Source organism: Arvicanthis niloticus, chromosome 6 (genome assembly GCF_011762505.2).
Source record: "Arvicanthis niloticus isolate mArvNil1 chromosome 6, mArvNil1.pat.X, whole genome shotgun sequence".
NCBI classification, from domain to species: domain Eukaryota; kingdom Metazoa; phylum Chordata; class Mammalia; order Rodentia; family Muridae; genus Arvicanthis; species Arvicanthis niloticus.
In genome coordinates, this window is record NC_047663.1 from 34,499,398 (window position 1) to 34,520,897 (window position 21,500).

General features: G+C 39.4%; 1 protein-coding gene across 1 annotated transcript in view; it reads right to left on the bottom strand.

The window, feature by feature from the left end:
• The window catches only part of Hsf5 (heat shock transcription factor 5), a 41,911-nt gene continuing 20,411 nt past the window's right edge, over positions 1–21,500 (bottom strand). Inside the window, exons 4-6 of the mRNA XM_034507813.2 lie at positions 19,250–19,771; positions 17,010–17,184; positions 1–2,191 (exon numbers count right to left, since the gene is read on the bottom strand). Of these exons, the coding sequence (XP_034363704.1) occupies positions 2,121–2,191; positions 17,010–17,184; positions 19,250–19,771 (768 nt within the window). The 3' untranslated portion in view covers positions 1–2,120. The remainder of the gene's footprint in view (positions 2,192–17,009; positions 17,185–19,249; positions 19,772–21,500) is intronic.

Here is a 21,500-nt window from a genome sequence, read left to right on the forward strand (position 1 = left end):
GTTGGAACATTCATTTTATTGTTGACTGATTAAAACTGATCGGTGTTAAGGAGCTAGACGGGATCTGAGTGTCGGGCCCTACGCACATTCACTTGACTGCTTGCTATTCTCACAAGTCACTGATGATGGCTTTAGGAGATGGGTTCCAGGCATGTGAGGAGAGCAGGAGATCCAGCTCCTTTACCTGGTGTGTTCATATACAAAAACCATTTGAAGAGCTGGTCAAGGCATTTCACTGATCACGCCTTAAAACCACTGAAACCGTGTCTGTGCCAAGGTTCCTGCTTGACACATGTTCCTCAAAAGATATTACCTTTTTCAATATGCATAAGGCTAAGAAAGACATTTTTTTTGAGGGGAGGAAATATCTCCTACACAGCTTAACCAGCTCTTCAATGTGACAGAGAAAAGGCAAAGGTCCTTCATTAGAAGCCGGGTCTCCTTTTCACATACTTTGCCAAGACATTTGGCATGGATAGATGTAGACATTTCGATAGTCTGTGCATCTGTCAAGCCTCGTGAGGAAAGATGATTAGGAAGGAGCACAACTAGTGTAATTAGATAAGGAGTCACTTTTCAAAACCTAGTTTCTAAACTAAACTGGTCGCCATGGACTAATCCGGAGCTCCCCCTCCAGAGCAGCTAGATCTTCAGAACACTTCTATGTCTGACACCACTGGGAAGGCACAGTGCACAGCAAGAAGTGAGCTGTTTGTTAGTCCACGACGGCGAGTGTAGTGCTAATGCCATTATGAAGTGCTGTTTGCTTCATTAGCGTTAAATGCATAGACTTTCCTCTTATTTCTGCAGCGTTTATTAGGAAAACGAGAGTGGGGAGATCCAGCAAGAAAGTTCTAATCCTTAAAATCCCTTAAATCAGAAAAGTTCTTGCTATCATTGGGTGGACATGGATCAATTACGGAAACAGGGCGTCTAAAATGCCCTTCCTCTCCTCAGAAACAGTTCCACAATCCTACCACTCAAGTACACAGTTCATCAAGGGATAAGAAAAAATGGCGATAATCTACGCCACTATCCAAAGTCTCTCAGAAGCTTAAGCCATTTAATATTTCAAATATAGATATATTTTTAATTACAGCATAGCTTCTGGTAAATGACACCAAGCAATTTCCCCCCAAGTTTGCACACAATACCTTCTATAGATGAGAATTTATACTTGCCGAATGTAAAAATCTAAAATAAGAAAACACTGTGTTAAACCTCTCAATGTTTGTTTACATATTGTACATTTACCCTCCAAAAATAAAATTATACATGTATCCTTTAATCCTTCTATTCTGCAATGTTAATAAAAATACAAAGCTTTAAAACTTTTACATCTATCAGCATTTATAAATATAATTAAACAAATTAAATATTTTTCTTTAGAAGACATTTATGTAAGTGATATTAACAAAACTTTCTTACTATTTATGATAATTTATCATTCAAATTAAAGAAAGACATGAAAATGGAAAAAACACTCCCATTAATATTAAAGAATCAGAGGCTGTTAGTATGATGGATGGGCCAAGTCCGGATGCCTTTCTCTTGAAACAGGACGTGGGTTCAGAAACAAGAGACATTCTTAGTTAATCACTTAGAAAACGAGCATTTTGCAGCACGTCCTCCCTGGGCTCCCTGACCCACTTGGACTTGTGCTATTGGTGACCTCCCGTGTCTTGGTTTATCATACCCTCTTCCCTAAAGGATCACACTGTGACTTCAGACAGGCGACATTGTGCTGACTACAGTTCAAAATGGCATCATAACTCAGCACACACACACTGCTCCAGTACCATCAACACAGTAGTTTTTAGATGCTTCTTGAAGGCCAGGACTTTTCATTTGAAAGGAATCTGGGCAGCATAAAAAAAAAAAGAAAAAAAAAAGGCCGCTAGATGTTTAGCAGTTTGTCAAGGTAAGCAATCTGAACTGAACAGCTGTAGTAAATACCAAACTCCCAATTTTCAATTTAACAAAATCTCAATTAACAAAACAAAAAAATGCTTTTTTTTTTCCTTAACAGAACTGAAAAAATCCCAACAGTGTGTCACGTGCAGTGCCTGTCTGCCTCCAGCTGTGGCGAGTGCACAATGTCACAGTCCTCCTCCTCCTCCTCACTCTCTTAGCTCCTCCTCCTTTGGAAAGTGCTCCTGCTTGCAGGCCACGTCCACCAGCAGGTGAAGATCTAGAAAGAAAGGACAGTTTACTCACTCTTGGCCCCTCAGGCTACAGACTTCTACAGACAAGTCTTCAGACAAGGACAAGTTGTCTATAAATAATCTGTGTAAATGATTATAAATTATGTTTTTTCATCAGATTCCCCATTTTAGGACTTTTTTTTCACTTTAAAGCACATCCAAGGAGCTAGGTATGAATCCAAGCAGATCAACAAAGTTTAAAGCATTGCCTTTTATTATCTATTTAAAGGGGACACCAGACGCACATGCCTGTAATCTCAGCACTTAGGAGGTGGAGGTGGGAGGGTTGGGGATTCAAAGCCAGCCTTGGCTACTTAGGAGACTCATGTAGCCAAGGCTACATTAAGATCCTGTTTCAAATCAAACAAAAACTTAAAATGTGTAAAAATAAATTAAGACAAAATATACTTATACAAACAAAATTACACACACACACACACACACACACACACACACACACACACACACACACACACACTGTTCCTGCAGTGAACTGTTGGAGGAAAAGCAAACCCTCACAGGGATCAAGAGGCAAAGCAGTTTATCAAGAGTGAAAAGTAGTTAGAATTGTCAGCTCAAGTTCAAGCTTGGAATTTTTTTTTACAGTGATAATAGCAGTACATTTATGTAACGTATGAACATTTTAAGTAGATTTAAGTAGATAAATACAGCATTATAAGTCATCTACTTAATCCTGACAAGTAAGTAAATAACGGAGAGGTGGAGTGGCTAACCTATTATATGGCTAGTAAGAGAAGCCAGTGGTCTCCACCTTGTTACACACTGGAATCATTTGGCAATCTTCAAAAAGCCAGTGCCTGGGGCTCCCTCCTCCAGACATTCTCATTTAATTGGCATAGAGTGCAACCTAAGCTTCAGGATTTTTGAAAACTGACCAAAAGATGTAGGAGTAACAATTATGATCATTTTCTAAACACCTCAGCTCCACATCAAGATGAGAACAAGGCATATGGTAATGGAAAATATTAAAATAAGATTTTGAGATATGGCTGGGGGTGGTGGCACATGTTGTAATCTTAGAACCTGGGAGGCAGAGGTAAGAGACTAACACAAGGCAAGCTTAATTTATATAGAGTATTCTAGGCCAGCCAGGGGCACACAATCCTGACTCAACATACATACACACACACACACACACACACACACACAAAGAGACAGAAAGACAGATTGGTTTTGAGATATGAACAGATACATTTGTAACCCTACTTTGAAAATAAACTACTATGGTGGTTTGAAAAAAAATGGCCCCCAAAAGACTCATAGGGAGTGGCACTATTAGGGGTATTACCTTGTTGGAGAAGGTATGGCATTGTTGGAAGAAATGTGTCTCAGTCTCTTCCCCGCTGCCTTCAGATCTGGGTGTAGATCTTTCTAGTACCATGTCTGTCTGCATTGCACTATGCTTTCTATCATGATGACAATAGGCTCTGAACCTGTAAACTGCTCCCAATTGAACATTGCCCTTTATAGGGGTTGCAGTGAGCCCTAACTAAGACAATTAGGAAACCTTAGTAATGACAATAGGAAAGACTACTAGAGGAACAGTAGATCTTGTGGAGAGATGGACTGAGCGGCAACATACCTTTTTTAGTAACCGAGCTTCAAAATAAGATGGAAATTCGAACCAGCATGGTTGTGTACACCTTTGATCCCAAAACCTTTGAGTTCAAAGCTATCCTGGTCTACACAGAGAGCTTCAAGACAGCCAGAACCACACACAAAAACCTTGTCTCAAAAAACAAAAGCAAAAAAACAACTCAAAAGTGTGTATAGTGTGTGTAGTGTGTGTGTGGTGTGTGACTTGATACATAGCTCCTAATAATAAGCATTTAGACAATGACTTTCCTAAGAGAGTGAGCCTTTTTATCGGCCCAATCAAGGCGTTAAGAAAGCACATATAATAACACAAGGCACTGACTATGGATTTGCCTGGTGCTTTAAGAGCTTTGCTATTTTGAGTGTCTGACTTCATTCAGAAATGAACCTTGTATATTAATCAAAGATAATCATTAGGGAAGCAGTGGCAGACAGACTTGAATGGACGAGAAGACTGCACTCATTTGCTTGGCAATGCAGTTTCTATTTGAGAGCACCCTCCCTTTATGTGACCAATCATCCAAGATTCAGTACCTACAAAATGGGAAGTTCTTTTGTGTGCTTGCTTGCTTGCTTGCTTGCTTTTCTGACACAGGATCTTAGACAGTAGCCAGGGCTGACCTTAAACTCATAGCAATCCCAAGTTCTGAGAGCACAGATGTGAACTAGCATGCCTAGCTTGGGAGGTCTTTAGGAATGAACTGAACTTTGATCTTAAACATTCAGTTTCCCAAAATTTCAAACTTATACATCTTATCAGGACACACACAAAACTGTAATTTTGATGCTTAATTAATGTGAGCTCTTTTATTTTATTTTTTTAAGATTTATTTATTTCATGTATATGAGTACATTGTAGCTGTCTTCAGACACACCAGAAGAGGGCATCGGATCCCATTACAGATGGTTGTGAGCCACCATGTGGTTGCTGGAAGAACAATCAGTGCTCTTAACTGCTGAGCCAGCCTGCTCTTTTATTTAAAAAAAAAAAAAAAAAAAAAAAAAAAAAAAGCTTAAAGTATGAGAAACTGTCCTTATTTACAAGTATTTTTTAAAACTTTAAAACTTATTTTTTTATTTCATCTGTATGGGTATTTTGTTTGATGTATGTCTGTATACCTCATTGTGCCCATAGAGTTCTAAAGATGGTATTGGATCCCCTGCAACTGGAGTTATAGATGGTTGTAAATCAGCATGTAGGTGCTGAGAATCAAACCCAAGTTCTCTTAGGAGCAGCCAGTGCTCTTAACCACTGGGCCATCTCTATAGTCCCCAAATTTTAAAACAATTTTATTACAGAAGGACACTGAGAAGTTTTAGGAGACAGTATGACCCTGTTGAATGGGATATTAAGAACCATAAATATATTCTGTTTTAGAATTTGAGATCGCATTGCCTTTTGAAGTGACCTCATTAAATTCTCATATTTTAACTATAAACAGTATAGTTTAAGAGTTGGGAACTTACTGGTAGGAAATATTCTTAGTGGTTACTTAATATAAGTAAGATTTTCGGACTTCTGCACTTGGTCCTTACTACTAATCCTTTAGCTGTGGAACACACTACAGTAAACATGTGCTCATCTAACAGAGGTAAGCAAAGTCTAACTGCATTCTGAGGCTCACCCCCAACAGTGAGGGGGTGAAGAAAGATGGTGGCAGAGGTGAGACAGTTCAGGGCATAAAGGTGAAATTTCACAAGCATATGCTAGATGTGACAAACCACACACAAAAGGACGCTTGTCATGTGACTACATTTACACAAACTGTTATGATTAGGCCAATTCACAGATGGCAAAGTCAGATCAGTAGAGCAAGAAAAGGGCAGAGACGTTAAAAACAAAACAAAAACTCAAACAAACAAATAAAAACCTTGTTAATAACCACTGTTTTCTCTGAGAGTGATGGAAACGGTTTGGAATTGGACAGGAGTAGAGGTCGAGCATCATTGTGAATAACTAACTATAAGCCACTGAACTGTTTGTTTTAACTGGCTCATTTGTTATTTTTAATGTTAAAGGGCGTCTTTTCCTATTAAGTTGAAATTATTCCAGACTCCTGCCCCCAAAAAGAGAAAAGCAGGAAATAACTCGAAAATACGAAATTCCCACCTAACCTTATCTCAGTATTCAGTGACACAGAAATAAGACATGTTTGTATAGATGTGCCGAGCCAACCCCCCCCCTTTTGTTTTAGTTATGTGTCTCTGTGTGGGCATGCGCACATAAGTATAAGTGCCTGTGGAGTTCAGAAGGTTTGTATGTCCTGGAGCTAGAGTTAGAGGTGGCTATGAGCTATCAGACATGGGTGCTGAGACCAAACGGTCTCTGCAAAGGCAGCCATGCTCCTAACTGCTGAACCATCTCTCTAGGCCTCTTGCTTTATTTTGAGGCAAGGGGTTATGTAGCCCAGGCTGGCCTCAAGCTTACTAATAGCAAATAGTCTCGTACTTCTGATCCCACTTCTAGTATTACAGCTAGGACTATACCTGGTCTTTCTTTCCCTTTTTTCTATTTTCTTTTCTCTTTTTTCCTTAATGGTAGGCAGGCTCCAATTAATGAACTGTTTTCTCTCCATCTTTCAGAGTGCATATATTTTATCTTATGGCAGTATATATATTTTTAAATTTTAACTATTATTAGAAATATATTTATATTTTTTGATCTCATCACCACTATCCATCTCTAAAACTGAGACTCTATCCACTAGCCCTGTCTACACTGTTCTACTTTCATTTGTAAAACTTTTTTTTTACCTTTCTAATTTATTTTGTGCAGGCTGGGGGTATTGGTACAAATGCTACAAATGGGACACTTAATTGGAGCTGGCCTACAGTTTCAGAGGCTCAGTCCATTATTGTCATGGTGGAAAGCATGGCAGTGTGCAGGCAGACATGGTTGCTGAAGAAGCTGAGAGTTCTACATCTTGATCCTCAGGCCATGGAAGGAGACTGTGTCCACATTGAGTATAACATGAGCATATAAGACCTCAAAGTCTGCCCCCATAGGGACACACTTCTTCCAACAAGGCCACACCTCCTAGTGGTGCCATTCCCTATAGGCCAAACACTCAAACACATGAGGTTTTTTTTTGGGGGGGGGGGCAATTCCTATTCAAACCACCACAAGGATCATTGATTGTTGAAACAGTGGAGCAGGAAGATCAGTGAAGAAGCCATTGAAATCACTTAGACAAGAGAATATAGAGTCATGGGCTGCAGTAACCACTCATGAAGGTGGTGAGAAATGGTCAGATTCTGTATGTGAATCCACATAGACTGGTCAGCATTTGCTAATGGTCTTGATGTATAAGACACAAAGCATACAGCAGAGACTTCAAGATTTCTGAATGACTAGAAAACTGTATGGTCACACACACACACACACTTGGAGAGAGGATAAAATATATTAAGCTTGGGACACAAATTAGACATATCCAAAGATATAGAACAGGGGAGCTGAAGAGATGGCTCAGAAGAGCACACATTGCTTTTGATAAGGGCCTGGGTTTGGGTCCCTGCACCAACATCAGGCAGCTACCAAATGTCTGAAGCTCCAGTTCTAGGGGATCTGACACCGTCTCTGGCCTCTGTGAGCTCCTTCACTTACACAGTATACACAATGTACAAAAACACATACTCGCACAAACACACAATAAATAATAAACAAGTAAATCTAAAGACACAGACTAGAGCATAAGAAATGTAAGTCTGAAGTTCAGAGAGGATTGAAAACTCAGACTCAAATTGAGAAACCACCACTATAAATATAATAGAAGGAATAATGGTTGACAGTACCTCTGACTTAAATATAAAAAGTACCTAGTGGTTTGAAAGAAAACCAGGATAGGGTGACTTCACAAGCTAGACAAAAGTATTTCATTAAGGTTTGAGCAATCTGTCTAAATGTCCATGTCCAGAAAAATGGGGGCTGAGGACTGTCCATTGCATTTGGCAGTGTGACAGTCACCAGAAATTAGAAAAGGAAAGTTTCAACCCAGCAGAAGTACAAAACGTATCTCAACTTCTCCTCCTGCCTCTAGGGTAGCTAAGGACAACAAGTTTGTGCCACACCTGAAATGATGGTTTTTTTGTTTTTTGATATATGACACGCAATGGCATGTTAGCTGATCTAATATAAAGGGTAACACGTACTTACTGAAGAGCTTGGGAGGCAGTGTCTGTGAGTACACAAAAGGGAAAGAGTCTGTACACAGATGTGAGGACTGGCCTTTCCCTGTGGCACAGGAAAGGCAGAATGCAAGAGTGTGGAGGGTGACACACGCATCGGTGAGAAGACACTAAAGTCTTCACTTTATTGGTTGTGCTGGCACAGTGTCAGAGTGCCTGCCTAGCATTCACAAAGCCTTCAATTCCATCCAGCACTGCATAAACTGGACATGGTGGTCCATGCTTGCAATCCTAGTCCTTGGAGGTAGAGGCAGTAGAATCAGAAGTTCAAGGTCATCCTTCAATATATAGTGTCTTCCAAGGCTGAGGCCAGACTAGAATACATGACATCATATTTCTAAAAATAAAATATTGATTTATATATAAAATAAAGTATGATTTAAAATAAACAAAAAAACTAATTAGTGGTAATTAACAGATTGATAACTACTGCCCTGGCTAGTTCTTTGTCAACTTGGCACAAGCTAAAGTCATCTGAGAGGAAGGAACCTTAATTGGGAAAATGCCTTCATAAAATCAGACTGGAGACAGGCAAGCCTGTAGAGCATTTTCTTAATTAATGATTAATGGGAGAGGACCCAGCCCATTGTGGGTGGTGCTATCCCTGGGCTGGTGGTTCTGGGTGCTATTAGAAAGCAGGTTAAGCAAGCTATGATGAGCAAACCAGTAAGCAGCTCTCCTCTATGGTCTCTGCGTCAGCTCCTGCCTCCAGGTTCCTACCCTGCTTGAGTTCCTGTCCTGACTTCCTTTGATGATGAACAATGGTGGAAGTGTAAGATGAATAAATCCTTTTCTCCCCAGGTTGCTTTTAAACATAATGCTTCATCATAGTCATAGAAAAGCAGCTAAGACAAGTACTATAATAGGCCAAGCATAGTGGTATACACTTTAATCCCAGCACTCGGGAGGCAGAGGCAGGTGGATCTCTGTGAGTTCAAGACCAGCTTAGTCTACAAATCAAGTCCAGAACAGTCTAGACTATTACACAGAGAAACCCTGTCTCAAAAAAACAAAAAAAAAAATATAAAAAAAAATATTATTGTTAAAATGTATTGTTACTACATACTATTTTGACTAACTAGTCATCATGCTAGGCCAGTTATTTTCTGTATTATTATTCTGCTTGTTTTAAATAGACTGGTCTTGAACCCGATGCTTACCTGACGATGTACTTGAATTCTTCATCCTACAGCTTCTACCACCCAGGTTCTGGGATTACAAATATGTGTAACCACACTCGGGTCTATACTCATGTTTAAATGAGCAAACTGTTAGGCTAATTCCCTCAGAGAAGGGAAATATGCAACTTCATCAATTATACTTTTGCTTACACTTTAATTATAAACTCTAACTTTTCAGCAGACAGGTTCTAGCTCAATTATAAGTCATTTGCTCCCCTCCCCTGATAAAATAAAGTATAATTAGGTGTCACAAGGACACTACTGGTTCCCAGCTCATACTTTCCACTGTAGGAAATCAGGGTTAATTAAGACATCTGTTACCTCCATTAAGCAAGGGATATGACTCTATGTAGAAAAAGCCAACGGGAAGAGTTAAGAAAGATAACTAATGAGCTAATTACTTATCATTTACACGTATAACTAGAATATGCACTGGGAGGGAGGAAAAGATTTTAATAGCTGGTAGGTACCACAGGTCCTATTAGGGAGTGACTCTCTTTGTGAGGGGGCAGCATGGTGGTTGTTTAGGTTAGGGAAGATGATACTTCAAGGATACCAGAAAAAACAAGCAATATCTCAGTGTCTCTGTCTAAGGATAATAGGATTTTGGTGTGCAAAAACAGGAGAAAAGCTGGGCAGTGGTGGTGCACGCCTTTAATCCCAGCACTTGGGAGGCAGAGGCAGGTGGAATTCTGAGTTCAAGGCCAGCCTGGTCTACAGAGTGAGTTCCAGGACAGTCATGGCTACACAGAGAAACCCTGTCTCAAAAAACCAAAAACAGGAGAAAAAGACCAGAGAACATTAGATGAGACCACAAAGAGAATGTAACATGGCAGAAAGATATAATGACTAATGATAAATAAGATGACAAATAATAAAGTGGCCAAAGGCCTTTTAAAAGAGAGATGAAGCTGGACATCACAATGACAGCACAATGAATTCCAGCAATCAGATGGCTGGCTGGCTGGTCAGAGTGGGGATTACTTTTCCAGAGGACCTGATTTCAATTTTCAGCACCTACACTGAGAAGCTCACAACTGCCTGTGACTCCAGCTCTCAGGGCATTCTGTGCCTCTGACCTCAGCAGGCGTCTGTATTAATGTACTTACCCCTCCACATGTGTATGCATGTGTATGTGCGCACGCACACACACACAGAGAGACAATATGTTTTTAAACATTTAAAAATGAAAAAGAGTTTAAGGTAATCTTTAGCTACAGAGGGAGCTAGAAGCTAGTTTGTGTTGCATGAGACCCTATCTCCTCAAGACAGACAGAAAGAAAGGATGGAGGCAGGGAGGGATGAAGGGATGGAGGAAGGGATGGAGGGAGAGAGAGAGACCGAAAGACAGAAAGGCAAATAAGGAGGCCAGATGTGGTGGCACATGGGTTTAACCCCCATAATCAGGAAGCAGAGAAAGGAGGATCTCTGTGGTCTACACAGTGATTTCCAAGATAGCCAAGGTTACATAGAGAGACCATGTTTCATAAATCAAAAAATGAAAATAAATAAATAGAAGAGAGGGTTATCATTCCATTCCAAATTCTTTGCAGTGTTTCAAACATATTCCCTTTCTATCTCTCCCAATTTGCAGAATGTAAGCTAATGTATTCACATTCCCAGGCTGAAAGCCTTAAAGGAGAGACATCAAAGAAAGCAGCTCAGTTCTGCATCTGATATTGAGTGGGATGAACAGTTGTCTCTGGAAGGCAAGATAAGGACAAGTCTGAGATTAGACAGACTCACAAGTGCAAAAGGCCACTGTATGACTAGAGGTTCCAGAAATCTTGAAAAGGAATTTTTGGTAAAGGATTAATTTGAATAATAATGTCTAAACCATAAAACTCAGTTTAGTATCAAAGATTTAATTATTGATTTTATTTAGGAGATTTTTAAAAAGTACTTGGGATTACATCTAGGGATTTACACAATATCTCTCTAGCCCTTGTTTTTGTTTTTATATTTTGCAACAGTCTCACAAGGTTATTTATCTAAGGTGCCCATGACCTCTTTGTTGCACAAGCAGACTTTGCACTTTTGTTTCTTCTGTTTTAGCCTCCTAAATAGCTGAGACTACAGCACTGTGCCACCAAGCTTATAAGTATTGGGTTTTAAAAAGGATTTGTTTTCAGGGAGTCTATGAGATACCAGCAGGGGATATAGAGATTGAAATGGCCACTTTCTGTAGCCAGGCAGAACTTCCAGTGAATGGAGGGGGACATCAACCCATCCATAAAACCTTCAACCCCAAAATTGTCCTACCTACAAGATGCTCAAGGGATAAAGATGGAGCAGAGACTGAAGAACCAGCCAACCAATGTCTGGCCCAACTTGAGACTTATCCCAAGGGAGAGAGCCAACTTCTGACACTAATAAATGATACTCTGCTATGCTTACAGACAAGAATCTATCGTTAACAGTCTCCTGAGTGGCTTCATTCAGCAGTAGATGGAAACAAATGCAGAGACCCACAGTCAAACATCAGGTGTAACTCTAGGAATCCTGTGGAAGAGTTGGGGACAGGATTGAGGGGGCTGGAGGGGATAAGGATACCACAAGAAAATCTAGAGTCAACTAACCTGGACCCTTTGGAGCTCACAGAGACTGAACCACCAATCAAAGAGCATGCAAGGACTAGACCTAGGCCCCAAGACATTAGTACCAGATGTGCAGTTTGATCTTCATGTGGGTCCCCCAACAATTGGAGCAGGTGCTGTCTCTGACTCTGTTCCCTGCCATCAGATTCCCCTTCCCCTACCTGGTTAGGACTCAGTGGGAGAGGAGGCACTTAGTCCTGCTGGGACTAGATGTCCCAGGGTGGGGTGGTACTCAAGAGGGCTTCGTCTTCTCTGAGGAGAAGGGGAAAAGGTAATGGGAGGAGGGATTTGTAAGGGTGGGATTGGGAGGAGAGGAAGGAAAGAGGCTGTGATTGGGATGTAATGAAAAAAAAAAGAAATGTATTTTCAATAAAAATGTAATTTTATCTAAAAAGAAAAAGGGGGGTGGGGATTTGACTGGCTGGGAGGTAGTGGTACACTTCTTTAATCTCAGCACTGGGAGGCAGAGACAGGTTGATCGCTCAGTTCAAGGCCAGCCTGGTCTACAGAGTAAGTTCCAGGACAGCCAGGACTACACAGAGAAACCCTGGCTCAGAAAAACAAAAGCAAAAAACTTAAAAAAAAAAAAAAAAAGAGTTTATATGTATGTATGTATGTATGTATGTATGTATGTATGTATTATGTATGAATGATGTGTGCAACTGACTATGTGAGTGTATGTAATGTATGTGGAGGTACTCTTGGAGGTCAGAGGGCTTCAGGCTCCCTAGATTGTGGAGTTATTGGCAGTTCTGTCCTGACCTGTATGGATGCTGGGAACTGAACTCAAGTCCTCTGGAAGTGCTCTTAACCACTGAGCCATCTTTCTAGCCTCTCTTTCTGTCCACTTCCAAAATTATATAGAAAAATATAAGCCAGCAAGATGATTCAGATGGTGAACAGAGAAGCCTGTCTCTCAAAAATAGTTTTATGACTTTCACATACATGCTATGGCATGCACACAAACACACATATAAGTGAAAAAAAATAAAGTACATGTAAGAATAATAAAAAATATAAATAGTAAAAGTCCCCCATAATTACATACAAGCACATGTGTTTATGTGTGGGTATGTACGCATGCACACACACTCACACACACTCACACACACATACTGCTAAGTTAAAAATATCCTATGCCCTTCAACTCTGTCTTCTCGGAGGTAAGCAGCACACACGTCAGTTTTTATCATATGTTGCCAGACTTTTCTATAATTGCACGACATACATTTATCTTTGTTTTGTTCCCATAAAGAGAACACTGTACTTTGACTTGCTAATTCACTTAGAATACTAAGAACATTTAATGCTGAATTATCTTTCCAGTCACAAAAGAGCAGGCTGTTTCTTAAACATTGTGCAGTATTAAATGATTGTACAGTATTTCTTTACATCAACATATCACAGCTTACCTAGCTTTTTAGTTGGATATTTATGTCTGAGTTTTTGCTATTGTTGATAACACTATAATGAACTTCTAAGCATTTTTTATAGGAACATGTTTCCATATGACAGATTCTTAGGAGTACCATTCTTGAGTCCAAGTGCATGAACATCTTAGTTGTTTACATGTGAATAATCCCAAACTGTCTATTAAAAGCTATAAAGAAGCTGGAGAAATGACTCATTGGCTAAAAGCACTGACTGTTCTTCCAGGGGACCTGGGGTTCCATTTCCAGCACCCAAATGGTGGCTGTAACTCCAGTTCAGGGGAATCTGATGCCCTCTTTTGGCTTGTGTGGGCTAGCAGAAACAAGTCACTGCCCACAGCAGCTCAGGCAGCTTACACTCAGGTTGGTCCAAAGGAAAAAGCTGTTAATTTCTACTTTTTATCTGTTTGGGGATGTTGAGGATTAAGCCCAAAGTCTCATGCATGCTAGCCAAAGGCTCTGCCACTGAGCTAGGACTCAAGCCTTTGCTTCTGTTTTATGTGTTATAATTCTTATTATTTATATAATTACTGTAGCCTAATTTATGTCCTAATATGGAATTTGGAATCTAGAAGTGGGGTACTGATACAGTCCAAATAAAATATGTACATGGAGGTATAATTCACTGAAAGGAATATAAACATAGGGTATTCATACTTGAATTAAATAGCCAGTACTCAAAACAAATTACATGTAACACAGTGGCAACACTAGCTACTAAGTAGGTAGTTAGGATACAGCAGGTTACATACAATGTTATGAATTTTGCTATTCATTCATCCTGGTTAGTTTTCTTTCAATTTGATCCTAGCTAGAGTGATCTGGAAAGAGAAACATTAATTAAGAAAATGCCTTATCAGATTGCTCAAAGGCAAGACTGCAGGGCATTTTTAAAATTAATGATTGAGGTAGGAGGGCCCAGATCCTTGTGGGTGGTGCCACTTCTGGGCAGATGGTTTGCACAGTATAAGAAAACAGGTTAAACAAGCCAGGAGGGACAAGCCAGTAAGCAGCCTTCCTTTATAATCTCTGCTTGAGTTCCTGCCCTTAGTTCTTTTTATAATGAAGTACAACTGTCAGCAATAGAAAATCTAACCACACCAGAACTTTGATAAAATCACTAGTGGTAATGCCCTAGAAAATAAACCACAAAGCAAATGAGCACACAACCACAGAGGAAAAGACAAAAAAATTTACATTGTGTTGACTTATTTCTTACATTTAGCAAATCCCTAAAGAAGAGATGAGAACAGGATAAAGGCACTCAATATGCAAGGAGAGACAAGGGTCTCTCTCTCTCTCTCTCTCTCTCTCTCTCTCTCTCTCTCTCTCTCTCTCTCTCTCTCTCTCTCTCTCTCTCTTATTGCAACAGGATCTCATTTAACCCAAGATGAGTTTTCTTTAGCTGAACTCCTGATCCTCCTGCCTCTACCTACTTCTACAGAGCTGGAATTATAAACTCACAACACTATGGCTTGTTTACACAGTGTTGGAGATCAAATCTACAGGGCTTTATACATGTTAGGTAAGCATTCTACCAGCTAGCTATTGCCTGGAAGGGAATATTTCTTTGTCAGTGGTTGACAAACTATTGACTAGGGTTCAGTTGTTTCGATCATGTATCCAAATGCTTCAGCATCCCAATTTTGAGAAGTAGTAGAAAGTGATTTCACAAAGGGCCAGAGGCTGGAGATATGACTCAGCAGTTATGATTGGACCCGAGTCAGGTTAACACCCACCTGTAACTCCAGGTTGAGGAAATCCAATGCCCTCTTCTGGTCTCCATAGGCACTGCACTCATGCACAAACGAAGACATCCACATAGGCACATAATTTAGCATATAATTTAAAACAAAGTCTTGGGAAGAAGAACTGGCTTAATGTTTAAGAGCACTGGTTGCTCTTCCAGAAGTCCAGGGTTCAATTCCCAGCACCCACTGGGCTCACAGCTATCTGTAACCCCAGTTCCAGTGAGATTGAATATCCTCTTCTGGCCTCTGCAAGCATCAGACATGAAATGGTATACAGATGCACATGTAGGCAAGGCACCCAACCACATGCAATAAAATTTTAAAATTTAAAAATAAAGTCTTAGAAAGGGCACCCAAATTTTGTCAAGTGCCTTTTTTTAAGACCAGCACTTACTTCAAGGAAGAGCTTCAGTCTGAACATCATTTTTGTTTTCTTTCAAGGTTTTTGAGCCAAGGTCTTATCTGTGGCCCAGACTGGCCTCAAACTCACAATGCCCCCACTTCCCAAGTGCTGGGAGTATAGTGTGCCACTATGACAGACCCCGGGCACTATCTTCATGGTTTTTGAATAAATTCTCAAAGAAGTTCTTAATATTTAAAACATAGGTAGCTAATTTGATTAATTATTTTCCTTTATTGCAATTATCTGGATGGCCTTTGACTTGAGGTTTTGTTCTTCTCCACTGCTGTGGTTAGGTTCTAGGCAAGTGTCCTACCAGTAAGTTATATCCCTGACTACATTCTGTGTGCTGAGCCGGGTTCACTCTGAAGCACAGGCAGGCCTTCACCTATAATAGCAGCAGTCTCCTGCTTCAATGTCCCAATTGCTATTATTTCAGGAGTGAGCCACTATATCTGGCTAATTTGAGAATATTACATTAGCCATTGTAAGCAAGGACTGGTGGTACATGTCCACGATCTCAGCACTCAGGAGGCAGGAGGATTATGAAGTCAAAGCCAACCTGGGCTACACGTTTAGTTCCAGGTGAGTTGGGACTACATAGCAAGATCCTGTCTGTAAAAAAAAAAAAGGTGTTCGGAGCAGAGTACAATAACTTGATTTGAATATTAGAAATTTTTTAGATTAAAAAATACAAATGTACTCAAGTCACTACCAAGAGGGAATCAAAGCTGGGTATGGTAGTATGTGCCCACATATTAATAAGGGTGACCCAAAAGAATCACTGCCTGAGTTTGAGGGCAGCCTGGGATGGTCCCATCTCAAAATGAAAAATCATCTACAAGTGCTCTAGTGTCCAGTATATAACTACACACATACAAAAACATGCCACTTATACAAATTCATACCTTAAAGTGTATTTATAATGTGCTTAAGGCAATATCTTTGGTGTCATCAAATCTTGTATCACAATACCCTATTATCTGTTAATAAAATCTTTAGCATCTGAAGATGATTAAATTACCCTTCATCTTATCTAAGTTAATCTAAATTCTTTACTTTTCTTTAATATATTCAATATTTTGAAGGTTCCTATTCTTTCATTTGTTCATTGTGAATATGTGGAGGTGTAAAGGGGATGCACATGCATTCACACTGGGGCTGGAAGACTTCAGGTGTCTTCTCTATCAACTCTCCACCTTATTCCCTTGAATAAGAGACAGGGGCACCTGTCTCTTCATGAAGCTGGAACTAGGCTGGTGGCCATAAGCCCATCAATCAGCACTGGGGTTAGAGGGCCATGTGGACAGGCTATGAATGGAGAGTGGAGCTCAGGTCCTCATACTTGAGCAGTAAGCATGCTCTTCCTTGCTCAGCCATCTCCCCAAGACCCCTGAAACCTCATATTTTTATATTCTTATTCTGTTAGGAAAGCAACTGCTTTATATACATTACAAAGTAGCTAAGAATACTAGTTTAAGCTACAATTATATAATACAACATGAGAGACATAATAAAATTATAAATAATAAAGACACATTAAAATTAAAATTACCATTTATATATGAATTATATACCAAGGTTCAGTTCTTAGCATTTTAGAGCTGTAAATTCTAGAGCTTAAAACTATTTCATCCTTACCAGGGGACTTTCCTTGTGAGTTGCTTCTTCGCTCTCTGTATCTGGCTGGAGTGGATAAACCTGTGTCTTTACTAGACTTGCTAGCAGGCCCCATTTCTGAAATAAGGAATCCCATTTGTTCTGAAGGCAAGATATTCTCCGGGGGATTGGTCTGGCATTTTATACTGCTATCCACCTAAAATATTAAACACTCTTATTATTCTTATACTTACCCCAAATACCTACTAAAATTAACATATATTATCAAAGACATCCTATTAGAGGACAGGATCCCACAAACACGTTTTCCTGCTTATGAAGGTTATTACCCTTGATAGTGTTGACTTACCCAAATATTCAAGAGTAAGATGTATGTTTTGCAGATTCTCAAGCCCTTGAAATGCACATGAAGCTAAAATATTTACTGATGAGCAAAGATTTACTATGAGACTTTATGCTTTTGATGACTTACAATATAGTAAGACATTTTATGCACAATTGGTGAAAACTGCTATGTATCCTTTCACCGTAGCATGCGTTTAAACTGACACCCGTCCTAGTTGACACTGGGATGTCACTGATAGGCATGGACCAGCTGCAAGGTGTCGATGGGGAATGAACACTATTTTTCTAGTTTTGTATTCTGTACTGAATACATGATCAAAATTGTACATGCTTCATTCTCTATAAAATCTCTATCCATCCTTGTTTAGAGTTTCTTTGGTTCTAAAATTTTCTTTGGAATGTTAAACCCTTGGTAAAGATAACAAACTTCTGCTGTGTTGTTCCTTATAAGTTTATTTAAAATGTAACTACATTATGAAATAAAGCTAAAAGTTAAAATTCAGCTTTCAAAAAGAGCTATAATAGTCAAGTATATTAAAGAAACCACTGTGTATATGCTGTTCAAGACAAGCACTCCAGGAGTCCACATATAATTATAAAGATATCAAAGCTTTTATTTCAATAGGAATACTTAAAATGAGGCTATCTTTACTGAAATTATATCATCATAACACATATTTTAATGGTCACAAAAGGACAAGGAAATGATAGAAATCTTAAATACATTTAGGATAAGGGTATAACCCAGTGGTACAATGCTTGCCTAGGTAGTGAAATTATATCAGCTGGGCATATCTTTTGGTATATCCAAATACAATAGCTTAACCAGAATGAGCAAAGATCTGTGTTCCACCCCGTTAGTGCTATCCCTCCCTCACTGTCCCTCCCACTACCCCCATCACAACCCCTACCAAAGACAGGGAGAGAAGAGAAAATAAAAATCTTTATACTTAAATATAATACACATATAAACATTTTTTAAAGAACTACACATAACAATACCCTATATAAACAGACAAACTGAATCAGGTCTGATGACACATGCCTGTTATTCCATCACTGGGAGTGAGGAGGAGGAGGACACATAGGTCCAAGTCATTCTTGGCTAAAATGTGCATTCCAGGCCAACATGGACTACATGGCTACCCTGATCTGTATACAGTAATTATATATTTTTCTTATCTTCTTGGATTGAGTATCGCACCATCACTCAGGTGGGCCTGGAATTTGTGGCACACCTCTCACCTCAGCATCCCAAGGGCTGGGTTACTTTGGACATACTTTTCATTAACTAGTTTTTGTTTGATTAGTAATGCAAGATTAATAAGAAATATGAACTCAGTAAAATCATTATTAGCATTTTGTGATATTACAAAAAAAAAACAAGAAATTTGGGATAGAGTTAACTAGTTTTTGTTTGATTAGTAATGCAAGATTAGTAAGAAATATGAACTCAGTAAAGTCATTATTAGCATTTTGTGATATTACAAAAAAAAAACCAAGAAATTTGGGATAGAGAAATGGCTTAGCAGTTAAAAGCACTGCTGCTCTTGCAGAGGACCCAGGTTCAATTCCCAGGCTGGCCCTGAACTCACTATATACATCTCAGTCTGTCCTCAGACTCCTAGCAATCCTCCTGCTTCCACCCTTTAAGTGCTGGGATATAGGCATGTGCCACCAGCCTAAAAATAGTATTTAGACCCAGGTCAATCAATTTGCCTTTCTAAAGGTTCATTTCAGACTTTTTCTTTTTTTTGCTTAACCATTGGGACATGATCCCTTTGGAAACTACAATGAACTGACATTAAATGCAAACAAACACAAATAACATCTAGACAAATTCTTCACTAACATCTTTAGCAAAACCCAATGTATACTGTGAGCTTAGTTAGTAATACTCTTGTCTGTGCTCTTACCTGTTGTGTGCTGAATGGTAGCCCTTCCTGCACAAATACTACTGAAGACGGAGATGGATTATGGTTTAGCTGCTCCTTCAGTTTGACATGAGTTTGTTGGATGGTTGCAGATTCCTGCATTGTGCTATTTTCCAAAGGCTGAGCTGTGTGGATGGCATAGATGTACTCAGGTGACTGTGGCAGAGAGCAGGTAATTGCTTGTTCTGTTCCAACCACAAAAGACGTAATGTCTGAGCCTACAGGAGTGAGTGGCTCCAGCTGGCTAGCCTGACTGGTGGAAGATGGGTTGCTGCTGTTTGCATTGGGTAAGATATGCTGGCCTCTGTTAGCCTGAGATGACGGACACTGAGTCTCAACAGGCTCCACCTTTACCATCTCCAGCTTAGGGGAGGAGTGTAACTCATCTACTATCTGAAAGACAGCCTCTAGATTTACTTCTGTCTTTTTATTTTCATCAGTAGCACTGCAAGGCCAATTAGAAGGCAGAAATTCAACTGGATAGGAAGATTGCATTGGAGGATTCTGGGAAAAGAGAAAATAGTACTGTTTGGATAGAAAATCAAGTATAAAATTAAGAAGGAAAGTAGTAACATTTAAGTTCATGAATGCTAAATACAGTAAAGTTGAGCTTACTACAAAAGCCTAAAAGTGGAGCTAGGACTGTAGCTCAATGAGAGAGCAATGCCTAGCATTCTCAGGTCCTAAGTTCCATTACCAACATCACAAAAAAAATAAAATAAAATAAAATAAAAAATAAGAAAACCAAAAGGCTAATTGACTCTTCAGCAGAGTAGCTCCAAATGTGTTCTTAGTAACATTGACTTAATATCTACCATACCTCAACCATGTTGAGTTTAGTACAAGAATGGACTGCTAATTCTCAGGATAAAAATATATGAAGTTAAAAGGCTATAGTACCCAAAATTTGCTGACAAAATGTCTATATACTACAATCTTCCATGAAGGCTGACAAAATGTCACTTTTATTTATCATACACTATTTAAGGAGTAAGAAGATTTTAAACACAGAATTCTCATAAGTCTATCAATGCTTCTATAAATTCAGGGGGAGACATTAATACTCTGTCCCAAATGTCCTGGGGGAAACAAATGGAATGTCAAATGTCCTTTGGTTCCTGAGATTGCTTAAAAAATAAAGCAATAGACCAGAATAGTTGTTGTTGCTATATTTATACCTTTAAGATATCTTCTTCTAGCAGAGTAAGGTGGAACACACCTCTAATCCCAGCATTTGGGAAGCAGAGACAGAAGGATCATCACAAGTTTCAGGCCAGAATGATCTACATAATCAATCAAAGGACAGCCAGAGCTACAGAGCCCCTGTTTCAAGAAACTTTCAAAAAGATATGTTCTTATAAATAATGCTTCAGCTAGAGTAGACACGCAGTATGTGCTTTATTGTTTGATATTATAAAGTAAAAATGCCGAGGAGCTGTAATTAAATAAGATATAGGAAGAGTTGACATTGTTGAATGTATTCCAAGGACTGTGTTGATGTTTAGTAAATACTGCAAACTCAAGTAAGATAAGCACCGAGTTACTATAGTCAGTATCACCATTTGAGTTCTTAACTATGTGCCAAACATATGCTAAGTGCTTCATACGCTTCATTCAATCCTCACAAAAGCCTATGAAATGTGATTTTTTTTTTTTTTTTTGAAAAAAGGACTTACATCCAAGGCTGGCCTCAAACTCCCTATATATCTGAGGATGGCCTTGAACTTTTGACCTTCCTGCTTCCACCTGTACTGAGATCCCAGTCATGGGACTCACATAATGTTTATAAGGCCCTTGAGAGTTCCACCCAGGGTGTCATTCATCCCCGGAAAAGACTCTGCCAACTGAGTTTTACCCTATCCCAAAGATTTCCACTTTAAGATGAGAAGATTTGCTTTCTAACTTTTTATTATTGTGCTGGATGGTATGTGTACCATGTCACACATGGGAAAGTCAAGGGACAACCCTATGAAGTCTGTTCTCTTTTCCCCTTTACATGGGTTCTGGGAACTGAATTTAGGTCATTAAGCTTGCACTGGCCCATTGGCTGCTTGGTTTTTTGTTTGTTTGCTTGCTTGCTTGTTTTGTTTTGTTTGTTTTATTTTGTTTTGTTTTGAGACAGGATCTCAATACATAGCCCAAGCTAGCTTGGAACTGGTTATGTAGCTCATGCTGTTCTTAAACTTGAAACCTCCTGCCTGCCTCTCCCGCCTGCCTCTACCTTCTGGGTACT